The sequence below is a fragment of the Blennius ocellaris genome (assembly GCF_963422515.1).
Source record: "Blennius ocellaris genome assembly, chromosome: 10".
NCBI lineage: Eukaryota > Metazoa > Chordata > Actinopteri > Blenniiformes > Blenniidae > Blennius > Blennius ocellaris.
The window spans coordinates 27,314,056-27,326,971 of NC_137659.1; the positions used below are offsets into that span (position 1 = coordinate 27,314,056).

General features: G+C 42.5%; 1 protein-coding gene across 2 annotated transcripts; it reads right to left on the reverse strand.

Moving 5' to 3' along the window:
• Positions 1-3,468: 3,468 nt before the first annotated feature.
• Positions 3,469-12,394, reverse strand: tcea1 (transcription elongation factor A (SII), 1). Of its 2 annotated transcripts, none has more exons than XM_080502853.1 (10): positions 12,229-12,394; positions 10,901-10,963; positions 10,705-10,810; positions 9,500-9,602; positions 9,252-9,397; positions 9,119-9,175; positions 8,439-8,593; positions 7,475-7,621; positions 7,300-7,371; positions 3,469-3,789 (listed from the first exon to the last, which is right to left on the reverse strand). In XM_080502853.1, the coding sequence occupies exons 1-10, from the start codon at positions 12,301-12,303 to the stop codon at positions 3,781-3,783; spliced, it is 933 nt and encodes a 310-aa protein (XP_080358979.1). In that variant the 5' UTR covers positions 12,304-12,394; the 3' UTR covers positions 3,469-3,780. The 2 variants fall into 2 exon arrangements, with proteins under 2 accessions (XP_080358979.1, XP_080358978.1); XM_080502852.1 differs by having other exon boundaries at positions 9,252-9,400.
• Between the last annotated feature and the right edge of the window lie 522 nt (positions 12,395-12,916).

A 12,916-nucleotide genomic window follows, 5' to 3' on the forward strand; every position in this document is an offset into this window, starting at 1 on the left:
TTTTTCAAACCTTTGATTTGTATGTTCAGTATAGGATTCCGTGACACCGGGCCCCCCCCCGGCCGGGCCTCTCCCAGGGATCTCAGCGCCGTTGTGATCTCCATTGACCGAAGACACTCAGGTCTCCAAACCTCCCGAGGGCTCAACATCACAAGTACTGCTACAGATCTATAGAGCAAAACACTCCAAAGGAATATGAATCATTGAGTTCGCTTTTCCTATTTCCTTCTTTTCATTGAAATAATCTATTTTATTTGTGTTCAGAGTTTTTTATGGTCTGTTGTTTTTTTGTATGATTGTTGGGGGGGGGGGGGGGGGTGGTTCCAACTGTCGACTATATATTTATGAGTTTGTACATAGCGAAAAGGAATTGTTGGTATTTTATGTGGAAGCGCCTGGTTCTATTTACTGCGTATGAAAATCAAAGCTCAAGTCAAAGGCTACATGCTAGCTCTCCTTGCAGGCAGCTTTGTGGGGTACTGTACCAGTTCACCCTGTTCAGTCACCGAACCTCACACTCTCTTACCTGTGACAGGCACCTGGCAATTCCAGTTCACTGAGGGTCCGAGCATGATGGGGAAAACATCAGAACTTAAGACCCAATAGTTAGAGATTGTATTTTTATTCAATGAAATCTCAGTTTATGGTGAAATCCGACTGTTTGAAGGCTTTGAAGTGTTATTATACATACATTATATATAAATGGAAATTCTGCATCGAAAGAGAGGTTAAAATACAAATAGGCAAAGTTAAATCCTTGGCTACAATAATCAGAAAATCCTGAAGAAACAGTGCTCATCTCAATGGTGTCTGTATCGCCAGGCTTGTAATACAGCATTCAACCACTGGGTGGTGTTGTTAGTCAGTGATGTCTACTTGGTTGGTGGACAAGAGGCCTGGAACCTTCATGAGTCAGACATTTTTACCACATTTTACAAATGATTATCAACTGGAAACACAGAACATGTTTGAGTTAAAAAAAAAAAAAAAAGAAGGACATAATTAAAGAAACTAACACCGGAAACATACATTCTCTTGTACAGTTATATTTATTAAATATTTATTAAAAATTAAATTTTTGTTGCATTTATTAAATCAGAGCTACAGTTAAAACTGCAGTTTTAAGTTTTAACCACTTCAAACATTTTAGCCATGGTAGATATTCGACTAATTTTAGCTGATTTAATCATTTTGGCAGTGTTGGCCATTCTAGATTGGTAGGAATATAAATTCTTACGAGATTCTACAGTAATACACTACTGCCACCCTATGCACAAATGGTGGGTTTTGCTTACTAAAACACTTTGGAAAATACAATTACTTTATTTATGTGTTAGCAAGAACAGTTGACTCAAATGTCGTAGTCTCTTTCACTAAATTAAATGGTGAATAAATATTTCCATTTGATTTGCACGTGAAACTGTCTTTCAAAAAGACTTCTCTCTTCTCAAAAAGGGCTAACGAAAGGGGTCAAAATAGCTTAGAATGGCTCAAATTGCAAAAAATGTAATAGTTGGCTAAAAATGCTAAATCTCCAGAGAAAAGGGGGAATCTGTAGAAAATAAAGATAGCGTGGCAAAAATAGCTGGAAATGGACAAAACTAAAAATCACTGGAATTGTGTGATATAATCAAAAAGCTAAAACAGCTAAAACTGTAGTTCTGAAACTGACTTTATCTTCATTTGAAAGCTTAAACATGTTTTTCAGTGTAAAATGAAAAACAGACTGAACCGCAGACGTGTCGTGAGGTTTCACGCTGCACCTTTAAACTGCGGGTGAGTTTATGCCGGCAGAAACACCGAAACCGTGTGTGTTTGATCCAGAGCGGCTGAAACTGGAGTTGCCAAGTGTGGAAGACTTTTAACGTCCTGATAGTTTTAGTTGATTTACTTTGTTGCCTCGCAAACGTGTCACTCAAAGACAAGATCCTCGCAGGAGGAAGTGCCTTGACATTCAGTTTTATGACATCTTTCTCATGAGCGACAGTGGTTTTGGGACCGTTGCTGCTACTGGAGCAGGAAGCCAGCATACGACGAAAGGTCCCTCTCACGAGCCAAATCTCCCGCCGGTGTTGTGTCTGGTCCGACGGACGGCGACGGCTCGACTTCATCAGGCCGGACGGGGCTGCCCGAGCAGCCTGTGCACTTTCACGGTGGCACTTCTACTTGTCTTAGAGTTTAACTTACGATGTGCAATTTGAGCTGACGGGCACAGCGCGCAGATCAACCTCAAAACACAATGGTTTGGAGCGATGCCTGTAAGTGTTGTTTCTTTTCTGTTTACTATATGAGATGTGTTATTTTGCGGTGAGTTTACTGAAGAATACATAAAAAACAATGTGAATGTTTACAGTATATGGGTTAGTTTTGTTTTTTCTCTGCTATTCTCCAAGAAAACGATGACTTGTGGGCATTTTCATTAAGAGGAAATAAAGCACAATAATTTTACTGACTCTGCCGTCATTTCATTACTGAAGCTGTCAAAGCTGAGCCGCGATCTCCACTCCAAACAGCAGCAGGGCCACTTTATCAGTGGAACATCATAGCAACAAAACTAAGTTAAGTGAATTAGTGAAATGCTTTACAATACTCAGGATCATCTTTGTTTCATCTGTCTGTTTCAACCAGTGTGTGTGTGTATATATATATATATATATATATATATAAAATAAGAGAAATGTGGATCAGTATCCTTAATACTTTTGAAACAAACTATTTTATGATGAGATGAGGTGTAATCCATACAGGGAAGAGCCAGGAGAGGACGTGGAGCTTCAGGGTGTGAATTCAACTTTAAACACCATATTATTGATTATAATAGCAGAATCCAATCAGTTCACTGCTTCTATAAAGTTGCCAACATAATCCTTTGTTTTCTTAACCATAATGGATGGATAGAGCCACAGATCAGTGCAAAGCGTCCAGACTGTGAAGTCTGTGGATATTTACAATAAAAAGATTTGAGTTACAGGGTGACAACACGTTCTGGACCAGAGGTCTTCAACCCTGGTCCTGGAAGGCCAGTGTCCTACATGTTTTAGTCTGTCCCTGCTGCAGCAGACCTGAATCTAATGATGATGTCATCACTAATATTGTGAAATTGATCAGGTGTGTTGCAACTGGGAGGAGCTAAACCCTGCAGGACCCAGGTTGGACCCCCGTTCTGGACAAAGAGCAGAGAATAGAGGTGAAGATCATCTCTTCTGAAAGGCAGACACAATTACACCTGAACTTAAACTCAAATCAAACTCTGTGATTCCACATGAAGAACTTTAAATAATTAATCATTAATCAGGGAAATCTTCCAAACTCTAATAACCATCAAACAGAATCATACAGGTGCATGGTTGTCTTCATCTTTTGTTCTGTGAATTCCTGTCCACCCAGAAGTTTCTGGTTAACAACTGAGACAGTAAGAGAGAGCACACACCATAAAGACCAGCTTTTGTTTTTTTATTCAAATGGATTACACTTTATTGGGTAATTAAATAAAACACACTGTTGTGAAGGGAAATCAAAACATTATCCAAAGTGTTAAAACTACATATAAAAAAAGTTGAAACGGAAGATTGATCGCAATATATCCAACAGTGCGAAACAACTAATGACATTAAAAGCAGGTCCTGTGGGTGGTGGTGGTGTTGGGGGGGGGGGGGACACCATGAACTGCAGTCTTAATGAACCACAGTAAACGTACTGAACAGTAACCACTGAGGTGTTTCGTCTGCTGCGGAGATCCACCTGGTCCGGGAGGTTTGCTATGAGTTGACGTCTGCAGATTCAGCAGAACTGCAACACAAACACATTGATCCACATTTATCATCACGAGAAAAACAGAAGAATCTGGAGCTTTAAAGCTTCCGTACGGAGTCAGATCCCATCAGTCACTGGGTTTCCTTCTTATAAAGGGACCCTTTCTTAATCTGTAAGGAATCTATGATGAAGGTTTGATATACAGTACAGACCAAAAGTTTGGACACACCTTCTCATTCAATGAGTTTCCTTTCTTTTCATGACTATTGACACTGTAGATTCACACTAAAGGCATCAAAACTATGAATTAACACATGTGGAAACATGTACTTAACAAAAAAGTGTAAAACAACTGAAAATACACCTTATATTCTAGTTTCTTCAAAGTAGCCACCTTTTGCTCTGATTACTGCTTCACACTCTGCATTCTCTTGATGAGCTTCAAGAGGTCGTCACCTGAAATGGTTTTCACTTCACAGGTGAGCCCTGTCAGGTTTAATAAGTGGGATTTCTTGCCTTATTAATGGGGTTGGGACCATAAGTTGTGTTGTGCAGAAGTCAGGTGGACACACAGCTGATAGTCCCACTGAATAGACTGTTAGAATTTGTATTATGGCAAGAAAAAAGCAGCTAAGTAAAGAAAAACGAGTGGCCATCATTACTTTAAGAAATGAAGGTCAGTCAGTCCGAAAAACTGGGAAAACTGTGAAAGTGTCCCCAAGTGCAGTCGCAAAAACCATCAAGTGCTACAAAGAAAGTGGCTCACATGAGGACCGGCCCAGGAAAGAAGACCAAGAGTCACCTCTGCTGTGGAGGATCAGTTCATCAGAGTCACCAGCCTCAGAAATGGCAGGTTAACAGCAGCTCAGATTAGAGAGCAGGTCAAAGACACACAGAGTTCTAGCAGCAGACACGTCTCTAGAACAACTGTTAAGAGGAGACTGTGTGAATCAGGCCTTCATGGAAGAATAGCTGCTAGGAAACCACTGCTCAGGACAGGCAACAAGCAGAAGAGACTTGTTTGGGCTAAAGAACACAAGGAATGGACATGAGACCAGTGGAAATCTGTGCTTTGGTCTGATGAGTCCAAATCTGAGATCTTTGGTTCCAACTACCGTGTCTTTGTGCGACGAAGAAAAGGTGAACGGATGGACTCTACATGCCTGGTTCCCCCCGTGAAGCATGGAGGGGGAGGTGTGATGGTGTGGGGGGGCTTTGCTGGTCACACTGTTGGGGATTTATTCAAAATTGAAGGCCTACTGAACCAGCATGGCGCCACAGCATCTTGCATGCTATTCCATCCGCTTTCAGTTTAGTTGGACCATTATTTATTTTTCAAGAGGACAATGACCTCAAACACCTCCAGGCTGTGTCAGGGCTGTTTGACCAAGAAGGAGGGTGATGGGGTGCTGCGCCAGATGACCTGGCCTCCACAGCCACCAGACCTGAACCCAATCCAGATGTTTGGGCTGAGCTGGACCGGACCTGAACCCAATCCAGATGTTTGGGCTGAGCTGGACCGCAGAGTGAAGGCAAAAGGGCCAACAAGTGCTAAGAATCTCTGGGAACTCCTTCAAGACTGTTGGAAGACCGTTTCAGGTGACGACCTCTTGAAGCTCATCAAGAGAATGCAGAGTGTGAAGCAGTGATCAAAGCAAAAGGTGGCTACTTTGAAGAACCTAGAATATAAGACATATTTTCAGTTGTTTCACACTTTTTTGTTAAGTATATAATTCCACATGTGTTAATTCATAGTTGTGATGCCTTCAGTGTCAATCTACAATTTTCATAGTCATGAAAATAAAGAAAACTCTTTGAATGAGAAGGTGTGTCCAAACTTTTGGTCTGTACTGTATGTATACAAACATTTAAAGGTGACCTTAATGTGTCCTTCTCTAAACTTTTAAATGCTCATGTTCATCTGTCCAATGATTCAGCACTTTGTGCACAACTCCTGCTGTTCTTTAACATGGAAAACTGAACAGTCTTCTTTATCACACCACAGTTTGACATCATGACAGAGACCAGACCGAACAATTGAGCAGCAGAATGTTGCCATTGAAGCTTCCAACAAGACGTCCTCAGACCATGTGTCTACTGACACGGACAGACAGGAGAATCGCGTCCTACACTGATGTCCACTTCACTGTGAGCGGTGTGGAACTGGATGGCTCAACCGCCAAGTGTCACATCAAACCACGGGAAAGCGTTTACATCAGCGTGGTCTTTGTACTGGCCCACCTGCAGGGTACGTGAGCAGACTGCCATCCACCGCCACCACCAGACCAGTCTCTGGTAGTGTTACAGTGTGGGCAGGTCCTTACGTTCCACAAGACACACTGGTGACTTGTCCACTGAAGGATTCAAACCTGCAAACTCCCGGTGCCGAGTCGGTTTCTCTAACCTTTATCCTCCTCTCGTCAATACAGAACTGCCCAACACTTTGTGAATGGTACAAGCCTGTTCTACCTGACCAACATCATTCATCCAGTCATTGTGACCCTGCATGAAACACACAGGCCTAAGTCCTTCTTCATGGATGACAGAGCCCCCGCAGCATGGAGGAGGCACCGCGGCATGGAGGAGGAGGCACCGCGGCATGGAGGAGGAGGCACCGCGGCATGGAGGAGGAGGCACCGCAGCATGGAGGAGGCACCGCGGCATGGAGGAGGAGGCACCGCGGCATGGAGGAGGCACCGCGGCATGGAGGAGGAGGCACCGCGGCATGGAGGAGGAGGCACCGCGGCATGGAGGAGGAGGCACCGCAGCATGGAGGAGGCACCGCGGCATGGAGGAGGAGGCACCGCGGCATGGAGGAGGCACCGCGGCATGGAGGAGGCACCGCGGCATGGAGGAGGAGGCACCGCGGCATGGAGGAGGCACCGCGGCATGGAGGAGGCACCGCGGCATGGAGGAGGCACCGCGGCATGGAGGAGACTTGTGACCTGCACTTTCTCCAGACTTGCACCCAGGGAAAACCTCTGGGATCAGAACCTCAAGGACCCGAGCGCTGTGCGTCAGGCCGCAGCAGACAGTGAGTCCACTGAACAGCAGGAGGCGCCGTCGTCCAGCTGGATCTGATGCTAAAGGTCAGGTGACAAGTTATTGAGACATGGGCATGTGTTGTTGTGGTTTACCCTCCACTGTTGTTGACTTTTCTTTCAAAACATTGTTTTAAATGACAAAATCAACATTGCATACTTCTACTTCAGGATATATCAATACAGCATCAACTCTTTAGGCTTTCCATTCATTTCACCCGGAAGCAAAACATCCCAATGTTTTCGTGTGTGTTGGATGATGTTAGATGTAAAACCTTGTGAAGGGGACATCTCTACTCCAGAACAGTCTTTGCTAGTGTTTGTGAAGCGACACGTGGAATTGAAAGTTTCAGTGAACTGAAGGGATCATGACCAGGAAGCAGTCTGAGTGTTTTAATCAGATTACATGACTGCAGGCTGACCTGTGACTGGAGGCTGCTCTGAATGTGTTAAAGTGTGATGTGGCTGTGCAGACTGACCGACTGAAATGAAAGAAGCCACATACCTTCCATCGATTTCCACACTCATTGCAGAAAACAAACGTGGTCATTGGCTCATCAGCACTGCGAGTTTGAACCTGAAAACAGAAAACTCAGCAAGTCTTTCTCCAGATCATTGCACCCTGGACCGGAGCAGAAAGGAGGGGACAGTGTGTGTGTGTGTGTGTGTGTGTGGCCTACCTGCGTATAGGTGCAGCACTTGCCCTTGCATTTTCCACAGGTGAAGAGATCAGTCTGCGTGCCCCCGGTGGTGGCCATCTGGTGGTCCCGGACAGCCTCTTTGGTCAAGTTCTTCCTCATTTCCTTCAGCTCGTCGCTGGCCATGTCCTGCAGGAAACACATGGCGCTAACCTTTCAGGAAGGCTGACACAGTGAGGAAGCAATGAAGAAAAGACCTGCTGGAGCTGTGATGACAGCTGAACGAGACCCAGGGTCATCATGTGACATGTTGACTGCTACGGGTGTGAAGCACGTGGGTGAGAAGACATGACTGATTGCTAACCCTAACCCAGTAAGAACAGTCCTTCAACCAGTGATTTAACTTGATATTAGCCTCCTGTGCTGATGACAACACAGGAGCACAATCAATATCTCCTGTTTTATGGTGGGGCATGCTGTTGAGGGCGATTCTGGTTCAAAACACTCTGCCGCTTTCAAACTTCACATTTTCAAGCAAGTTTCAACTGAAGTCCAACAACAAAAATAACAACATACACGATGGAGGCGATTTTGGAGGAGCGCGCAGCGTCAGAATCACATTGCGACTGTGGAATGTCTGTGCACCTTTTGTTTCCTGCTTTGAAATGTGTAAATACTGACCTTTAATATTTTTCTAGATTTAAGTTAAAAGTGCTTTGTTTGTGTAGATTTTATAATTAGAAATGTTTTGTGCAGTAAATATAATGTTCATGTCAATTGCTTGTGTCTTTTATATCCAAGAGGTAAAAGTTACTTTGAAAATGACTCTGATGTGTAAATAACATAAAGATGAAATGCGTATTAAGGTCTAATATTGTGAAGGTTTCATGGAGCTGCTCCAGAAGGGCTCCAGAGCCGTGCTGGCGGGTGAGAGTGACCTGGCAGTGAGGACGGACGGCAGCTCACTGGTGACGAGGCACATCACAACACCAAGACAGACACTGACCTCTGCAGTCATCTTGGCCATCCTCTCCGGAGTCACGCTCCCACATAGAACCGTCCTCCTCAGGTTGGGGTTCTTCACGTCCTTCAGATTGGAGATCCGGCTCCGCACGCGGTTCTTGTATTTCATGTCTGTGTTCTTAAACTCTTGGAAGATGCGTGGCAGTGCGTCAAGGACTTCAGCTCATCAGACAGGTTTTGTAATTCTTCACAACATTTGAAAATGTGGCGTCGCCTCCGTCACCTGATGTGATGCTGCTAAACGTGTTGTCAAGGACAAAGTCTCTATTCAATTAGGATTCAATGCAGCAAAGACAAAAAAAAAGTTTTTCAAATACTCATCATTGAAGTCACTTATCTGCTAGTAGTACTGTTTACCATTTTGAACCCTTACATTTCTTTAAATGTAAGGGTTCCAAATGTATTTTCTTAATAACTTTGGCATTTTCAGGAATTTTAACAGTTTCACCCTTTTGAGCCATCTTTTTTGTCTTTCAGCAGTTTCAACCAGTTGAAGCTGTTTGCACTACAACTTTGTTTTTTTCTTTTCTGCACACATTCTGTACAAACTCACTACTTAATGTGAGTTTGTAAAAACACAATCATCACTCGAGGCGAGTCTCTACTGAAGCATTGATCCAACACGTTTCACGATGTTAAAAGTTCCGTTTTCAGACAGGATATATTCCTCGATCTGCGCTCCCAGCTCGTCACAATCGGCTCCGATGGCGATGTAGTCGTCTAAAAGCGAAAAGACATGCGAGTGAGCAGCTGAATCGGTGCGAGCAAGCGAGTGGCGGCAGCCAAATGTGCTGACCTCCGGTCTGCAGAGCATTGGCCAGCATCTCTCTGCACTTGAGCCGGATGGAGTCGGAGGTGCTGGGAGCTCGGGGGAAGGTGTTGATTAACGTGTTGGGAGTCACCTCGGCGGCTTCGCTCCGGCTGCTGGAGTTACTGCTGGAGCTGCTGTGGGAGCAACCAGGGAGCTTTAACACCAGCAGACCGGTTCCACCCCCACACCCAGTTCATCGGCAGAACGGAGAATATGAAAGGCCGGGCGGTCACCTCTCCTCTTTAGCCACGGGGCTTCCCTCCGAGGGCGAAACCACCGGCGGAGTCGACTCTTTCCTCTTCTCATCAGAACTTTTTTCTGCTCCTCCCGGCTCGTCTGCAACACACAAGTCCAGAAACTCAGCAGAGGCATGGAGAGAAATAGCAAAGAGACACAGCGCCACACACTTTCTCTTAGAGGAGAGTTGAAGTTAACGCACGCACGCACACGCACACGCACACGCACACACACACACACACACACACAATGAGCATATAAAAAAATCAAACACAGCAATAAACCCAAATGAGAAACCAAAACAACTAAATATTCTGATACGAGAAGCACATCTATGTTTCTTTGTTTGAAGGATGAAGCTTTTTCTTATTATTTTCACTTTATTCTCAGAATTCTGACATCAAAGTAAATCTCATAAGAGTTATAAATGTTGTATCCTTGTTTAGTAAAACCAATAAATAAATACAGTAAATATCAATAATGTATCTATCCAGATAAAGAGGAGCATCATCAGTCTGTAACACAAGCAGCAGCTGTAAACATATGAGGCAATAAAGAAATGTGAAATTAGTTTGAATTGGAAAAAGAAAATCTTTCATTTAGACATTCAAGGCTGTTTAGGAACTGAAAATAATAATAGAAAAACAACATTGTGAATAAATTGACAAAATTAACAACACTGTATGGCATGTATAAAGACAAAAATCTGACCAAAACTACAATTATTTCACAATTAAAAATTTCTTTGAGTAGGATAAACAAAGTTTATCCTACTTTAATGCATCCAAATCAAACTGTGAGTTTCTTATATAATAATTAATGTCATAAATATTTTATAATAAACAAACCTACGACAACAAAAAGATGTCAGTGAAATGTGATGGACACATGGATTTTACACAAGAATAAAAACTGCAGCATGACATAAAGATGAAGTGTTTATACTCAGTTCATATCTTATAATTGCTGTTGAACTTATCAGTCTGATGCACTGACTGTTTTGTTTTGAAACATGTAAAGCAGAAAAGCCTGAAATCTTAAAAAAGCAGCATTTTCTCAAAGTCTGTGACTGTCATCAACAGTTAAGTTACAAGAAACAGGAAGAAGTTATAAAACGTGCCTCGTAAATCTTTACAACTATGATATCTGGATTCTGACTATAGAAAGAATTATTAATATGACTATGAATATTAATCCCTACCCAAAAGCTTCTTCCAGGACTTGATCAAGGACTTGGCGAGGGACGTCACCTCCTCGTCTGTGCTCTGCTTGCGTATGGCGTTAACGGACATCCCGATTCTGGTGGACTGTGGAGAGACACTGTGAGTTTGTAGCTCTGCGCTCTGTGTGCAAGTGTGGTGGCGAGAAAAAAGGCAGGTGTGACCGGCAGCAGGTACCTGAAGCAGCTCCAGCGTCATGGGGACACTCCGCAGCTCTTTCAACAGATCCAAAGCTCCGGCCTGCAGAGGAGAAGACTGAGTCACAGGAACCGTCATTCCATCACACAGCAACTATTTGACTTAGCCTGACTTTGAGGACAGGAGTGTGGAGGATGTGAGTCACTGAACAACAGTTACAGTCGTACTGTTTTTACATCAACATTGTCAATGTGCTTCATAAGACACTGACATTCAGACATTTCCACGGGACGACTAGATCTAACATATTGTACCTCAGCAGATTGTGCTCATAGTGTTGGATCAAAAAGAGCTGGCAACTCATTATATATTGAGATATTATCATGTAAAGCTGCAGGCTGTAACTTTATAATAGATCATATGTACATAAATATAACAAGTCAGTTTATTAGTTAATATATTCATTGTACTCCCTTTTTGGTTGTATTTGTTATGCTCAAAATGAAATTAAATGAACAAACAAAGAAACAATAGTTTATACTCCTCCTTACTCCTTTTCGATCATGTAAACACAGAGAAATACATATCAAAGATAAATAAATGAAACAAATGTCTAAAAGATAACAATCTATCTTTACATTTTTTTACATCAACAGTGTTCAGAAAGGAGGAATAAAAACAAGAAACGGTGATCAGAATAAATAACTACAGCTTTATTTAGTTTGGGGGCAGACGGATTAAATCAGACTAATGGTTTCACTGTGATCATTTTGATATTCTAAAAGAGAAATATTCTGTTCTGTTCACTTGTTTGGTGCTCCTGTATTTCCAGGGCAACTGATCTAAATCCCTATAAAGGTTTCATTGCGATACTTTGAAGATATCAGAGGTTATATTAGACATCTTGTGCTCTGTTTACTTCTTTGGCGCTCCAGGACTTGTGCTGCAGCTCGGCGGCCAACAGGCGTGCTCAGCAAGCCACCGAGCCCAGCATTACGTCCTCTCACTCATCCACACATGCACCGACAAGAGCATGAGGATGCTCGGCTTTCAGAACAGAGTAAATTAATTTGGGTTGCTGTTTCTCTGCGTGGCCAAAGCTGCCATTCCCAGCAGGATGCTACATGCTAACTTAGCATCCGTACAGCCGCTGCTTCACGGAGCTGCAGGTAGCAGCGAGCGGCTAACAGCTCAGTGACAACAGAGGTGGCGATAATGTGGGTTTACACACCGCAGCAGAATTTAGTTTCCAAATAAAGACTCTGCTGACAGAGAAGCAGAGTTCAGTTCAGAAAGCGGCTCCGCTAACCGGCGGCTAATAGCTCACAGCTAGTTGCTAGCTTCAACTTCATCCTCTCAGTCCTCACCCCGTTCTTCTTCTGAGCCATTTTATCCATCTTCTTCGCAATTCGGATTATATCGTCCTCTTCCTTCTTGCCCATAGTGACAGATGTGGTGGAATGTCGCCCCCTCCCAATGAAAATGAGGATTTAAAGAGAGAGAAAAGAGACGACAAAGAGCTGCACACAAACACCCACCCAGGCCTGACGAGCAGACACACGATACACGATCGACAACACAGGTAGGAGCAATCGAGCCGGAGCGAAGAGCTCGCTGACTGTCAAACCGACCACAACAAAATACAATAAACCAAATAAATAACTGCATTAAAACCAAACAGAACAAAATAACAAAACAGAACGAAATAGAAAAACTAAACTAAAATAAAATAAAATAAAATAAAATAAAATAAAATAAAATAAAATAAAATAAAATAAAATAAAATAAAATAAAATAAAATAAAATAAAATAAAATAAAATAAAATAAAATAAAATAAAATAAAATAAAATAAAATAAAATAAAATAAAATAAAATAAAAGTAAATTAAATTAAATTAAATTAAACAAAATAAAATAGTAAATTAAGATGGATTAGAATAAAGCAGAATAGAACAGAACAGCACCAAAATAGACAAAATAGATAAAGAACAAATGACAGAGTAGAACAGAATAAAACAGAACAGAATAAAATACGACAAGTCTATTCCAGTGTTC

Coding starts and splice junctions, on each gene's coding strand:
- tcea1 (XM_080502852.1), bottom strand. CDS start 12,303: ATGGGCAAGAAGGAAGAGGACGATATAATCCGAATTGCGAAGAAGATG. Junction 10,964..12,228: donor TGGCTCAGAAGAAGAACGGG/GTGAGGACTGAG, acceptor TCTCCTCTGCAG/GCCGGAGCTTTGGATCTGTT. Junction 7,372..7,474: donor AGTGCTGCACCTATACGCAG/GTAGGCCACACA, acceptor TTCTGTTTTCAG/GTTCAAACTCGCAGTGCTGA.